The sequence below is a fragment of the Apis florea genome, unplaced genomic scaffold, assembly GCF_048593485.1.
Source record: "Apis florea isolate Af1SG1 unplaced genomic scaffold, ASM4859348v1 contig_1484_pilon, whole genome shotgun sequence".
Taxonomy (NCBI): domain Eukaryota; kingdom Metazoa; phylum Arthropoda; class Insecta; order Hymenoptera; family Apidae; genus Apis; species Apis florea.
Genome location: NW_028256362.1, coordinates 92,100 through 105,150, shown reverse-complemented (window position 1 = coordinate 105,150; position 13,051 = coordinate 92,100). Strand labels below are relative to the sequence as shown.

General features: G+C 36.2%; 1 protein-coding gene across 3 annotated transcripts in view; it reads right to left on the bottom strand.

Moving 5' to 3' along the window:
* Positions 1 to 12,406, bottom strand: part of LOC100871716 (neurotrimin) — a 168,257-nt gene extending 155,851 nt beyond the window's left edge. For all 3 annotated transcript variants that reach the window (XM_012494179.3, XM_012494181.3, XM_003698990.4), the window contains exon 1: positions 12,276 to 12,406. In XM_012494179.3, coding sequence (XP_012349633.1) covers positions 12,276 to 12,354 — 79 coding nt within the window. In that variant the 5' untranslated portion in view covers positions 12,355 to 12,406. The remainder of the gene's footprint in view (positions 1 to 12,275) is intronic.
* Positions 12,407 to 13,051: the final 645 nt, after the last annotated feature.

The following is a 13,051-nucleotide window of genomic DNA, read 5'->3' as shown; positions in this document are numbered from 1 at the left end:
TATTGCATGCATTTCATAGTAAAAAATATTAAATTTCCACGCCTTATATATTTGCTTGTTGTTTTCATTCTTGATCAAATATCAAATATCGTTTTTATTTTGATTGCACGATTATATCGATTAATAATGATCATCGTTTAGCCAATTTTTCTTTTTTATAATTTTCGAGTAAATAAATGTCGTGAAACTTTTGAATGAACGCGTATTATATATTTAATAACAGATAGTGAGGTATTAAAAACCAGTGAGTCACTGGTCGAACGATTAATCAGATTCGAACTATAGACAAGCCGGATGACGAGTTAACTCGTTAACAGGTCGAATCAATGAAGCATATTCACGAGCTCCACACACTTCTGGTCCCGTTATAAAAATCTCGAATGAAAATAACGTGAAAATAACGCTTTCAAAGCGCAATCTCATATTTTTACTGAAAGGAAATCATTATAGACCGCGTTGAATACATATAAGCATACGTAGGCTGCAACAATGGAATTTTGTTTGATGCATATGAATACCTGAAATGTTCATAAATCAAGAGAATGGATTTTGCTTGACGGGTATAGGTTTTCATAGGGTCGAAAGAGTTAATTGAAATCGGTAGAAGAAATCTCGTTTTTCCCAGAATTAATAAATAATTGGCCTGTCTTGCTTAAGCGATGAGAAAATGTATTACGTTACCTTATTGTATCGATCATTAAAATTATTAATTTAACAACTGGAACGCAATTTCTAGTCGGTGTCAAATTTCTCTGACAATTTGATCGATATTTTCTTGCGTTCTTATACAAACAAATTCCAGAATAAATTTATTCTTCCATTTGTATTTACTTTAATATATATATATATATAAATATATTTATGAATTTTAAACAAAACAATAATTACTTTCGGTAAAGTTATCCATAAATTCGGTAAAAAAGATTGTAATAATAATTGTCATGATATTTATATTAAGTTGAATGTAAAAGAAATATTTATTTTCAGATTTTATTATCGAATCGTTACTTTTTCGTTCGTTCGAATATATAACAAGTGAAAAAAATGCGAAGAAGCAGGAGTTCATGCCGCGAATGGAGGTTAACAAAGCGCGAGAAACATGTTCAATATACACAGCTAAATTATACTATCCTACATTGCTATGTACGCTATTACAATGGAGATGTGATGCAATGGCACGCGAATAACACTGATCATGGGAATAAATAATTTCCACCGCATAATCATCAAACCATATATATATAAAAACCATCTCTGGATCACACTGTATGAAAATAAGTCGGTATTATAATGTAGATGAAATACAATAGTTGAAAATGACGAAAGCTTCGTGTAATATCGTACCGAAATGATTCTCCTTTTGTCCGTAATTGTGGGATTTTTATTGATGTGGAGGAGCGCGCGCGCGTCTCTGCTCTTCGAAATTTTTCATTATTTAATTCTAGTTTCCTTTTTTTCGCGTGAAATTTTTACAACGCGAATATGGAACACGGGAATTTTTCAAAATTTATAAATAACGAACGAGAACGGGTGAAAATATCAGCAATTGAAACATCAAGTATGAAAAAATAATATTTTCTTTCATAATAAATAATTATTCTTGTGAAACTTTTAAAATTAAATTGCAGGTAAAGAAAATTACAAATAATCCTTCTAATCTTATCATTCACTTGAAACTCTGAAATAATTCTGAAAAAATTTCTCGATATACTTTCGGAAAGAATTAAATTTTATATTTACAATTACTTTTGGAAACGGTGACAAAAATGGACAAGAACACACGTGCTTCCCTCATCCTTAATTTCAACTCTCCTTCGCATTCCAATAATAATATAATTTAAATTTCTCGATTTACGAAACGGACGAACAACTTCTTAAAATATTCGAAAAACTGGGACACCGGTTTCTCGAATATTTCTTAACAGGCGTTATATATACGTCTTCCTTCGCCAACAAGAACGTTTTCTCCCAACCATCCCATCCCATCCCTCTCTCTATAAACTTTGCGAAGAATCGGCTTCGAGAACTCGTCATTGCTTCAAATATCCCCCCCCCCCCTCAACCGATCCATGTCCGAAAATAAAGCATTAAACGAAGGAAGGAATAAACGGCCCTGCCCCATCGAGACTTGGTTGGAGTCATGCATGGTGGAACACCATGGTGGAAGAGGTAATCGTTCGAACGTATCCCCCTCCCCCTCCTCTTGTAGCATAGGTACGCAGGGACATCGGGCCGAGTTTTATTACCCCTGTTTTTGCCGAGGCCCGTGGGGGGACAGAGGCGTCGTTTCTTTCTCTTAACGGTGATATTTCACCGTGGTCAGAGAGAGGAGACGTTTCGCCTCTTAAGCGTCTCGAAACCCGTTTCGGCCAGGATTCGGTCGGCGAAGAAGGGTGGCAAGGGTAGAGTTACACCCGCACTGCAGAATTGCCATTTTCCGCCCCACCCTCCGCCATTTTACTCCCCTAATCCCAACGCCATAAATTAGCCGGGACGGAAGTTCGATACGTTAGTCGCATTTGTCCACGGTACAAGCGAAATAAAGAGGAGTATTCGCGTAATAATGCTCGTTTCCCCGTCCCCCGATTATGCTAATGCACGCTTGCTCGGGAGGGAGAAGGAGAGAGGAGTGTGTTTCGTGTAATTGGTTCTCTCGAATTTGATTTTCCCTTTCCCCCCTCTTCTTTTCTGGATTCTTTCAAGTTCTTTTTTTTTTTTTTTTTTTTTTTACGGGACGAGTAGGAGGATTAGTTGGAATTTCTAGAAAAAGAATTTAAGTATTTTCGGGTATTCATTTGCGGAGGATCGAAATTTGAGCGTATTATTCGAAGATTAAAAAATGAAGTTTGATAGTCAGCGAAATGAAATTGTTAGATAATTGTGAAATTACAGGTTTACCATGAATGATAAAAAATTGTATATAGAAAAATTAGATACATTAAACGTAGAAAAGAATTATACGTTCCTTCCAACGTATTGATCCGCCAATTCAATTTTCCGACTCGAAAATTACTGAGATCAGTTTTTAAAATAAAAATAATCCTTGCGTCAATGATATTTTCTTTTTTTACAATCGTTACTCCGAAAATAATTTCAAGCTCAATGTACTATTTATTAAACACAAAAATGATATTTAATCTAATGCTGTTACGTTCGGTTTCCTAATAAATGAATAAATAAAAATGAATATATGAATAAATTAAGAATAACTCGTGAGTGGAATAAGAGAAGAATTTCTGGATTAAACATGCAAAAGTGAATGTATACATTCGTTTCTCGTGAACGAGCGTATTTCGATCGTTTTGCAGCTTAAAAGGTAGACACGATGGACGCCATAACTCAGAGGAGAGAATTCGCATTCGTTGCTTACACGACACGAACGTTTCCAGACAGCTTTTGGTCGTTACGCACGCCAACTAGCGGCGGAAGAAGTTTAACGCAACTCAGAAGTCGCTGAGGTAGCTGTGTACAATTAGATAAACACGGAAACATGGCAGGGGGTGAAAATGAAAGCCTCGTCGTTGAATGGTTTCGTGCTGCTCGCGATATAGACGAAAATTTCGTTGCTATCCCGCTTAAATGAAATTTGCTGTGTGTTGTACAATCTCTAATTTAGTCGAGTCAAATGTATGCATGGATATGTATACATGCCGTGCAATGGATGTCACTGCCTGGAATCGAAGGAGATTCACGTTTATGAAAGAATTTGACGGTGCGTGGAATTTTGGAAGATGCACGTATTCTTGATATTTAAAGAATCGATAATAGAATTGGATTGTATACGGTGGAATAAATTGATCGGACGGATCCATGAAAATAAAAATAAATCATCGCGGTATATCAAGATTTATCAGAAATTTTGAACGATAATAAATTTTATTAGTAATTTAATTGTGGCACCTTCTTGTTGAGAACTATCGTCTTGAAGTCGATTACGATAAATTGGATTTAATTAAATATTTAAAATCCAATAGCTTTCGTTCAAACTTAATTCTGAAATTCCTTGATCTATCGTCTCAACAGTCTGGGATGAAATAAATAATATATTATGTAATTGGAAAGGTAATTATAAATTATAAAAAGGAGATTTATCAGAAGGAGGAAAAATAAAATTAAAAATTTAATAGATCTAAATTTAATTAGATCTGGAACTGTGTTATGCGAAAAGAGGAACTATATTTCAAATTCGTTTAAAAGGGAATGACAAAATTTATTTATTCGTTCGAGAAAAAGAGGAAATATTTTTAATCTACCGAATAGTAAAAATATATATATATATATTTTTTAAATAATAATAATTATTATTCACGACAATTTTAGCACATTCTAACCATATGAATATTTTCAAATATTTCTCTCGATGATGACATTTCATATCGATACCTTTATATAATCATCAATGCACGAGGAGAGCTTGCATAAAACGTACGAAAAAGTAATTCTCTGACAAACTTATTATTAGTGTTCAACAAGAAGAGATGCATTATATAATTCCACGTAACTCTTCGAATATCGAATCTCAGAAGCCAATCCACAAGACTAAATTTAGAAATGCAAGAAAACAAAGATTCAAACAGAGCCAATCATACCGTGAGGGGTAAAATTACTCTGACTTCAGTCTATTCGGCACACACCTTTTTCCCTTCCCTTTGTATTTGCCCAGTAAACGTTTGATGTGTAGTCTATTTCGCGAATCGGGCTGAAAAATATATATATATATATATCCGGAATGGTAAATGTCGATCGTTTGATTTATCATTCAACTCTTTGCCAGGGACTTATCTTTGACACGCACCTACGTCTCGACGTTTCATATTCGATATCGATCCTTTAGATGGCCGATCGAACGAACCTACTTTGCCTCCGCTTCTTTTTATTTACCGTAAACGGGAGCGAAAATTAAAAAGCACTCTCTCGTGAAGAAGAAAACGCGGATTCACGATATTCATTTTTTACTAGCTGGAGAGAAGGCGCGTTTAAAGATACCGTGATAAAGAAATATCGGGGGAAAATATTTACAGCTCCTTGGGATAAGGAGGGGGGAGGATTGTAACGTGAAAAAAGTTAATTTGTTATTAATTAGGTAAGGGAGAGGTCGTTTCTGGTGTTTCTTTTGCGATAGAAAAATGTGTAGAAAATATACATAATAAGGAATAATTAATAAAGAAGTCTGGGCAATATGGATAGTTGCGAGTAATTGTTGAAACTTAAAATTGGATTCGTGGTGAATTAAATTTAAAATTGTTGCATTTCAATTCATTGAATTGAATTCGGAAAGAGTATTTCCAAAAATATTGGTCCAAAATTTCCTCGTGTTTCTATTCTCTTAAAATTTCCCTTTCGATTTATTAATTCTTATTATTATTAAAATTAAAATAGAATCAATATGAATATTTATAATTTTATTTCTTCGTTAAGTTGAATTGAATTATTATTTTCCTTGTCTCGAAATTATTTTGGTTAAAATTAATAATAATTGTTGTGATATTAAAGTTTTCTCGCACGATTCCGTTTTACAGATAATTTTTGATCGCGTGATTTTTACATCGGTTTCGCGAAGTTTTGAAATTTTGCTAGTCAAAGTTTGCTGAAAATCCTGGCAAGTTCCAGAATTTCGAAGTTCAAAAACTTGGAAGTTTCAAGATTACAGAAGTCATGTACTTGTGATACGTTTAGCACAACTTCAGAAATCACCGTCTTACTAATAATCTAGGGTGATATTCGTGTTCTAATCTCTCTTACTAGATTGTTCTTGAAGAATTGGTAAATATAGATAATAACCAATTTCTGAATAAGTTTTTAAATTTTAATTTTTGTGTATTATATATTTTGTTTATAACAAGATATGTTATGAAAAATACACAATCAAAGAATTCTCAATATAATATAAGACAGATGAAGACAGATTATATATTCAAAAATTTATAATATAGCATAATATACGTGCATCATTATTCAATAGTTAAATCAATAATTGGTACATTAAACTCTCTGTCACCAATCATTGACTCAACTATTGAATGATATTATACGTAACACTATCGTTTATGAATTTTCGAATCTGTATATCAATTGTATAGCATATCTTCGATATAATAGTAATTTAATGATATGCTAATTACAATCCATCACGTCACACCTAAAATCTGATTAACTCTACGTTTTGTATGAGGCGAAAAGTGACCGTGTCACGAAAATTGAAACGTGTCAAAGAAATATTGATACGTTCACGCAAGTGCATGCTTTGATCTGCAAAATAACGAGAAATGAAATTGCTAAAAAAAAAGGCTTTAATACACGTACGCTGGTCCATTAAATTAGCCATATATATATATATCGTGCAACAAGCTGAATTAAACACATAATTGATACAAAAATGATACGAAACTTTGGCGATGAAGGGATAAATTTTTGCAGAAAATTGCCTTTGCCTTGTCTGTAATTATTCGAAAAATATCTGTCAACAAGTTTGATAAAACAACGGTTATGAAAATTCCTTTTATTATCGCCTCTCTCTCTCTCTCTCTCTCTCTCTCTCATTTTGATATCGATAACAAACAAATTTATTATTCGCGTTGATAACAATTATCACACATTGGAAAGTTATATACGCACGCGCTATACACAGTGAACGTGTGTTTAGAGCGACAAAATGGATCGTAATTGTAAATTTTAATCAAACCTCGGTGATAATCGGCCGTGATAATCCACATTCGTGATAATAAGCGTGAACGTATGTATCTCAATTAACAATTTTCGAAAATGTACTTTCAACGTGCATCTATTTTATTATATACCGGCTATTAAATTTATCTTCGTTGCCTAAAAATAAAATTAATTCTGGTATAACGGGCTGGTAATTTTAACGTTTATACATCTCATAACTCCGTGAATGATATTTAATGCACTAATTGGAAGTATGGGATAATTATTCCGTCGTATAAAAATCTAAATAAAAAATTCCATAATAATCTGTAGGGAATTAAATGATTGCCTCTTAGAGAGGCAGATTACACATATTTTTATTTCCTCCTCTTCGAATTTTCCCACCGAGAATCGTAAAAAAATCTTTTCCAATTTAATTCAAAAGCAATTAAAATAAATCATCAAAGTGCACACAAAATTTATCCGGGACTTTAATTATTCTTATGAAAATATCTTTCATCAGAAGATCCTAATTTGGATTAAATTACTTCATCATTACATTTCGTTTTATTTTATTTTATTTTTTTTTTTTTAACAAAATTTCTTTCCCATTTTAACTTATCCAATTTCGTCGTATTAAAAAGAAATCAGTTCCAAGGACATTCTACGCGACGTTCGATCCGAAATTTAATAAAAATTGCAAACAAATTGGATCACAGATTGAAATCAAAGAAACGTCATAAAAACGAAATTACGGAGAACGATGTCCGCGAAGAAGGTGCGATAATTTCTGTCGAGCTGTGCCGAAAACTCGTCAAGAATGATCGAATCGTAAATCTCGGATCGTATTGTTAAGTCAGCATTATTGTGGCCGGCACGAGAGTTATTTCAACGGATCAATCAATATCCTGCTAGCAAGAGATCGCTCGCCTGATTTTAGGGGTTGAATGTCGCCTTGTGGCGTGTTGTATATTAATGACCGGTCTGCGCACCATGCTTACAATGGAATTCTACGAACAATGCTGTGCATCGATTCAGATCGCTCAATCACAGTAGCCTAATTTCCCGACAAAGTGAAACTAATGTGCATTGCAAAACGAAGGTCATGATGGATTTTTGGCAATATTCACATATCCTCGACAATGAATGAAGTGAAGTTTATGAGCTTACAACTTGATTAAATTGAAGTTTATTGGGCGGATGGAAATTAATGGTTTGAAATTTTTAAAAAGTGATCCGATGTTTATTCGGGAATTAAATTTTATAGGGGATGATTATTTAGTTTCTGAAAGATTGAATGTTAGATTCGATTTTTTTTTTTTTTTGCTAATGAAAAAGTTTAAATGAATTCGAATAGAATTGCAGTTGGAAAAAAAGAAAGGAGGAATGTAATGAAAGGAACTTAAATTTTTTTCTACATTTAAAAACCCTCCCACGTAGGATAGGTATACATACGTATGTAAATGCGTGTTTTGAAAAACGTATTGCATTCGAAGTCAGTGATAATTTCCAAGCAATTCAAATTCACGCGTAAAATAAAATCGTGGCTGCAATTTGGAAAAATCTGCATTGCGATGCACGTGGAATTTTTATGCACGGGGGGAATGAATACAATTTCGCTGTGAATGATTTTATCGAAAAATGAAATCGAGTCGGGTAAGCAATACAGTGAGAACAATTATTTTAAAAATTTATTTTTACGAAAAAATATTAACTACTGTTTATATTGAAATGTACTTAAACACTCCTATCATTTTTATAACTTTTATCATAATATTTTTAAATGTGAATGTTTGGATATTTCACATTTAAAATATTATGTTGAGCGTCAAATTGAAAATTTTTATTATCGTTCCGTATTTGTGATAAGATAACCGGTTTGAAAACTACTGCGATACACACTATCTACGCCAATCTTTACACCTGACCGTTTCTCACCCCTTCTGCAATCTTCATTTTAAATTTACTTTATTATTTATGGGCGGAAAAGACGAAATATCGCTGATCACAATATAGATCAACGTTAATGTTATTAAGATAACAACTTTCCTCGTTCCAGCAATTTGTTCAAGGCTTTGCAAGATTCTATAATTGACAGATTCGTCAATAAGCAAAAAGATAACAAGAAACATTAGTGCATAATACTTTTAATTAAAAATTATTTAAATCACGCTTTAAGAAAGGATCAAAAATATCTCAGATACCAACCAACCCTCCAACCTAACCAAAACTCAAAAATCCAGCGATCAATCTTTACTTACAATCGACTGAAAAAGAAAAAAAAGAGGAATTTCCATTCGAACAAATGCTTAATCGAGAAATGAATCGTCTCGGAATCTCTATAATGGCGCGTGCACGCGCGTGAACAGACCAAAAAGGGGATATCCCCTATCCCTCTATCCCCTTATCTATCCTATCTATACAACCGTGAACTCCTCGGCACCCCCTGCACAGATTTACGGGGCGGAATTTTAAAAATCGTTGCCTGGCCTCCCCTCACGGATTTTCTCTTCGAGCGGCCACGGTGAAAAATTTGTCGGTTATCGGTGGGACACAACCCTCTCCCCCGCCGACAACCCCTCCTCGGGGGAGGAAAGTATCGAGCGCCTGTTTACTCGAGGTGAGAGCAGGGGCGAAGATAGGTATGGGACACACTTTATACGATAGCTTATTACCAAGGAAGATGGCACAAGAAGGTGGAAGAAGTGTAGGAAATTTATGGCGGCGATATAACGCGGGCGGGCTCGCTAAAAGGTGGTTTATCGACAAGAATCTGCCCTGGGTGAGGGGTGGAGGAGGGGGAGGGAGTATTCGCATTAATTCGACGAGGGTCTTGGCTCGAATCGCTCGGTTTACGCACGGGCTTCGGGATGAGATGTAATTGGCTGAACCGGGGAATTTTTTCGTGAGGGTTGTTTTTTTTTCCTTTTGCGCGCGCGAGAATGAAGATCCTTAGAGAGATTGGTAGGAGATTGGAGGAATAGGTGGATTCTTCGGTCGTTAAAAAATACACGAGGGTAGTATTCGCGCCCTTGATAAAGTTGGCGTGTGAGTTAAGTATTTATATATGAGGTGTTATATTTTTTTCAGAAGTATCGTACAATTTGTATCCCACGTTCTATAATTCCTTCCCATTTAATTAAAACGTTTTCTCTTATCCGCAGTGAATATTTAATTTTCAACACGTACGAGCAACGACAATACCTTTTTATATTGGATGCATGTATCGGTCATTAGTCCGAAACAGGCATTTTGTCTAAATCCCGCACATACATCCATAAAATTTTTGAAAAATTGCAAAAAAAAAAAATTAGATTCAAATAATTATCAAATATCACCGCTCTAACTCTTTCGATTCAACTGACAATTTATCAAATGACTTAGTCGTTCCACGAAGAAAAAAAAAAATACACGCGTCCTCGCACGCATTGAAGCTCGAACAATAAGCTAGAAAAGAACATTGGCATGGAAGATACATTCAGTGGCATTTGTTGGCCCGAAATTAAATGAGCGTCGTTACGATGCCAGCGATTTTTTGGCAACCGGCGCGAACAGATTTCCGGTTCTTGCGGGGAAGTTGCTCGAATAAAGTAAGGGAGGAGGAAGAAGAAGAAGAAAAAAAAAAAGAAGGGAAAAAAGGGACGATGAAAAAGGTGGAAGCTTCGCAGCCAGTCGCCTCCTCCGTTCCATTTCTTATTGTCGGAGGGCGGAACCCGGTGGATAACGGACAAAAGTTTCCTTGCCTTCCTTTCCTTTTCTCGCCGAAAATTCGACGGTTTTATGGGGGCGGATAAATAATGCAGCGTGATATCGAGGGATAATCGCGCGTCGACGGAGGAGAGGAATCGTGGAGCCACCACGAGTGAGATATCCGGTGTGTAACAGTCTGCATATCTCGAAGTTTGCCAAGGGATCGTATTGCCACATAATATCGAACGCAAACCAAGTTGTTTCTTAACGAGAAGATGATATTTCCCGGATCATTTACAGATAATGGTTCTACGATAAATCGAACGAAATAAGAATAACTGTGCTGTTTTAATACCGGTTTAATATCGATTTTTTTTAATGAAGGTAAAACAATATTCAAATGATCCGAAGAGATAGGAGGAATGTTTGATTATAGATCGAACGAAAGGAAGAATATGTTAGGTTGAAGGTTTCATTTGTAATTGCATTTCTGAAGATATTTTACGGCTCTCGAAATTGTTGAATAAAAATTTTTATTTTCGTTCGAGAAATCGAGTCTCTCTCCGCATAAATATAAATGGAAGAATTGATCTGAATTTCAAATTATGAGAATATTCAAAAATTCGCATCGCTCAAGATGAAAGATCAGGAAAGAATATTAAAAAAAAAAAAAAAATGTACCTCGATCAATGATTAAGAGTAATCTCCTACAAATTTGAAAATAATATATGTAATTTATACAGTCTGCTTCTTACTATCAGGATATACCTTCGATACGTAAAAGGCAATTTTATCTGTATATATTTGTTTAAAAAATAATTAATGGTCCAAATCATACAGGTGGTTCTAAAAAAATAATCCCTTTGAATGTCATTAAAAAATAAAATTTTAGAAAAAAATTAAGGAGGATTAGAGATAAATTTTGACAGGAAAATTTTTCTTCCGATATTCTTTGCAATCACTATAGAAATGACAAAATTATTCGGTTTTGAATTAATTATTTTCTCCGTCCTCTTTTCCCGATTGATAAGACGATCGATAACTTAACGAAGATGTTTTCCTCGTCTAGAATCAAAAATGATATCGCTAGCTGATGCTAGCCCACTCGAGTTGATTTTCTTTAAAAAAAAATTGTTTAAATTTTCTCGAAACGTCGAACGTTTCTCGCGGAGAATTATTCTCATTCCCAGATTAAACGAGAACTGCAGGATTTATTCCGCAGCGAACGTTGAGAGATGTTTTCAGGCAAATTGAAAAGCTCGCGTAATTATTACATCTCACTGGCCGTACGTACAGGTTTGCACGAGGTACAAATAAAAACAAACGAGTGCAAAACGCGGAAACAAATTATCCTAATTTACCGCGTGGAAATAGCTGTACCCATCAAAGACCGTCTCTGTCTCTGTCCGCGTTAAATATGCGTTCAAACGTGTTGTCGTTGCACGCGTGGTTGGTGAAAAAGCACACGGACGGGTGAACAACATCGTGATATCCATCTCACCCCCTGAAACACTGTGCTTGTCAAGCCCCGAATTGTCGCACCAAAAACCAAACTTCGTAAGCATATCCTTTGCATCGTAAATCCTCGAACGATGACTTTCGTTAGAACCGAGGAAGAACTTCACATTCACGAAGAGAAGAACGCGATCGCAGTGTACCCAGCTCAGAACAGAACGAATCTAACAACTCTGCTCTGGCGTATTATGACACAGAACACGATGAAAAGAAAACTCGATCACATATAAAACGTTGGAAGATAAATCGTAAATGCTCCTAGGCACATCAACGACCGCGTTCCACGCACGCACACACACACACATACACACACACACGTACTCTGCATGCCGAATCACACGTGTCACTCGAATCGTCGTAAAAGTGAGGATCCCGTGCAACTTTTTCCAATTTTCAACAAACGGACGACTGTTCGGAGCACTGACCTTCCACGAAGGCTGGACAGACCGCGAGGAATCGCGCGACGATGCAAATCGCTGACACGAGAACGCGGTTCAGCAACATCCATCTAGGAGTTGGCGTGACGCCGCGAGGAATAAGGACGATTCGCGCCGGAATCTCGGTGCAGACTGGCACGCGAGGGGGCTAGGCAGCGGCGAGGGAGCGGAGCGAGAGAGAGAGAGGGATCCTTTCTCGATGAGCTTTAGGGTTGGTTCGCATGCGCCCGTCGGGGCTCACGTGCCCTCCGCCATCGCGAGAACCCTTGGACCCGCCTTCCTCGTACGAAAGACACGTTCCCAGGATAGCGAGGAACACACGTAGAAACACAGGTTTGCCCCAAGGAATCCAACCGCGAAACTTCCCCTTAGGATTGATAGACGCTCCTCGCAGGACACACGATCCAGAGCCGGTGTTCACTTTGGAGAGAGCGCGGTGGTGGCGAGCGCACCAGGTCGGTGATCGATGCGGTTTTGATCGCGTTTTCGGAGGGGAGGGGAGGGAATTAATTATTTTGGCACGGAGGGGCGGAGGTTTGACGATGATTGCGAGCGTTCGAGCGAAGATTTGCGAGACGAGGAGATAAATATTTGGAAATGGAACTTGATGTTATGGGTGGTATAACTCGATGCAATTTCCATCGATTCACTTTCGTTTGATCGCGAGTAGTGATATTAATTATTTTGAGGTGAGGCGATGTTTTGGAAGTATCGTAGGGAGGGGGATTAAAGTGAAATTTGTAACGAAAGCTTTTCGATTTAAA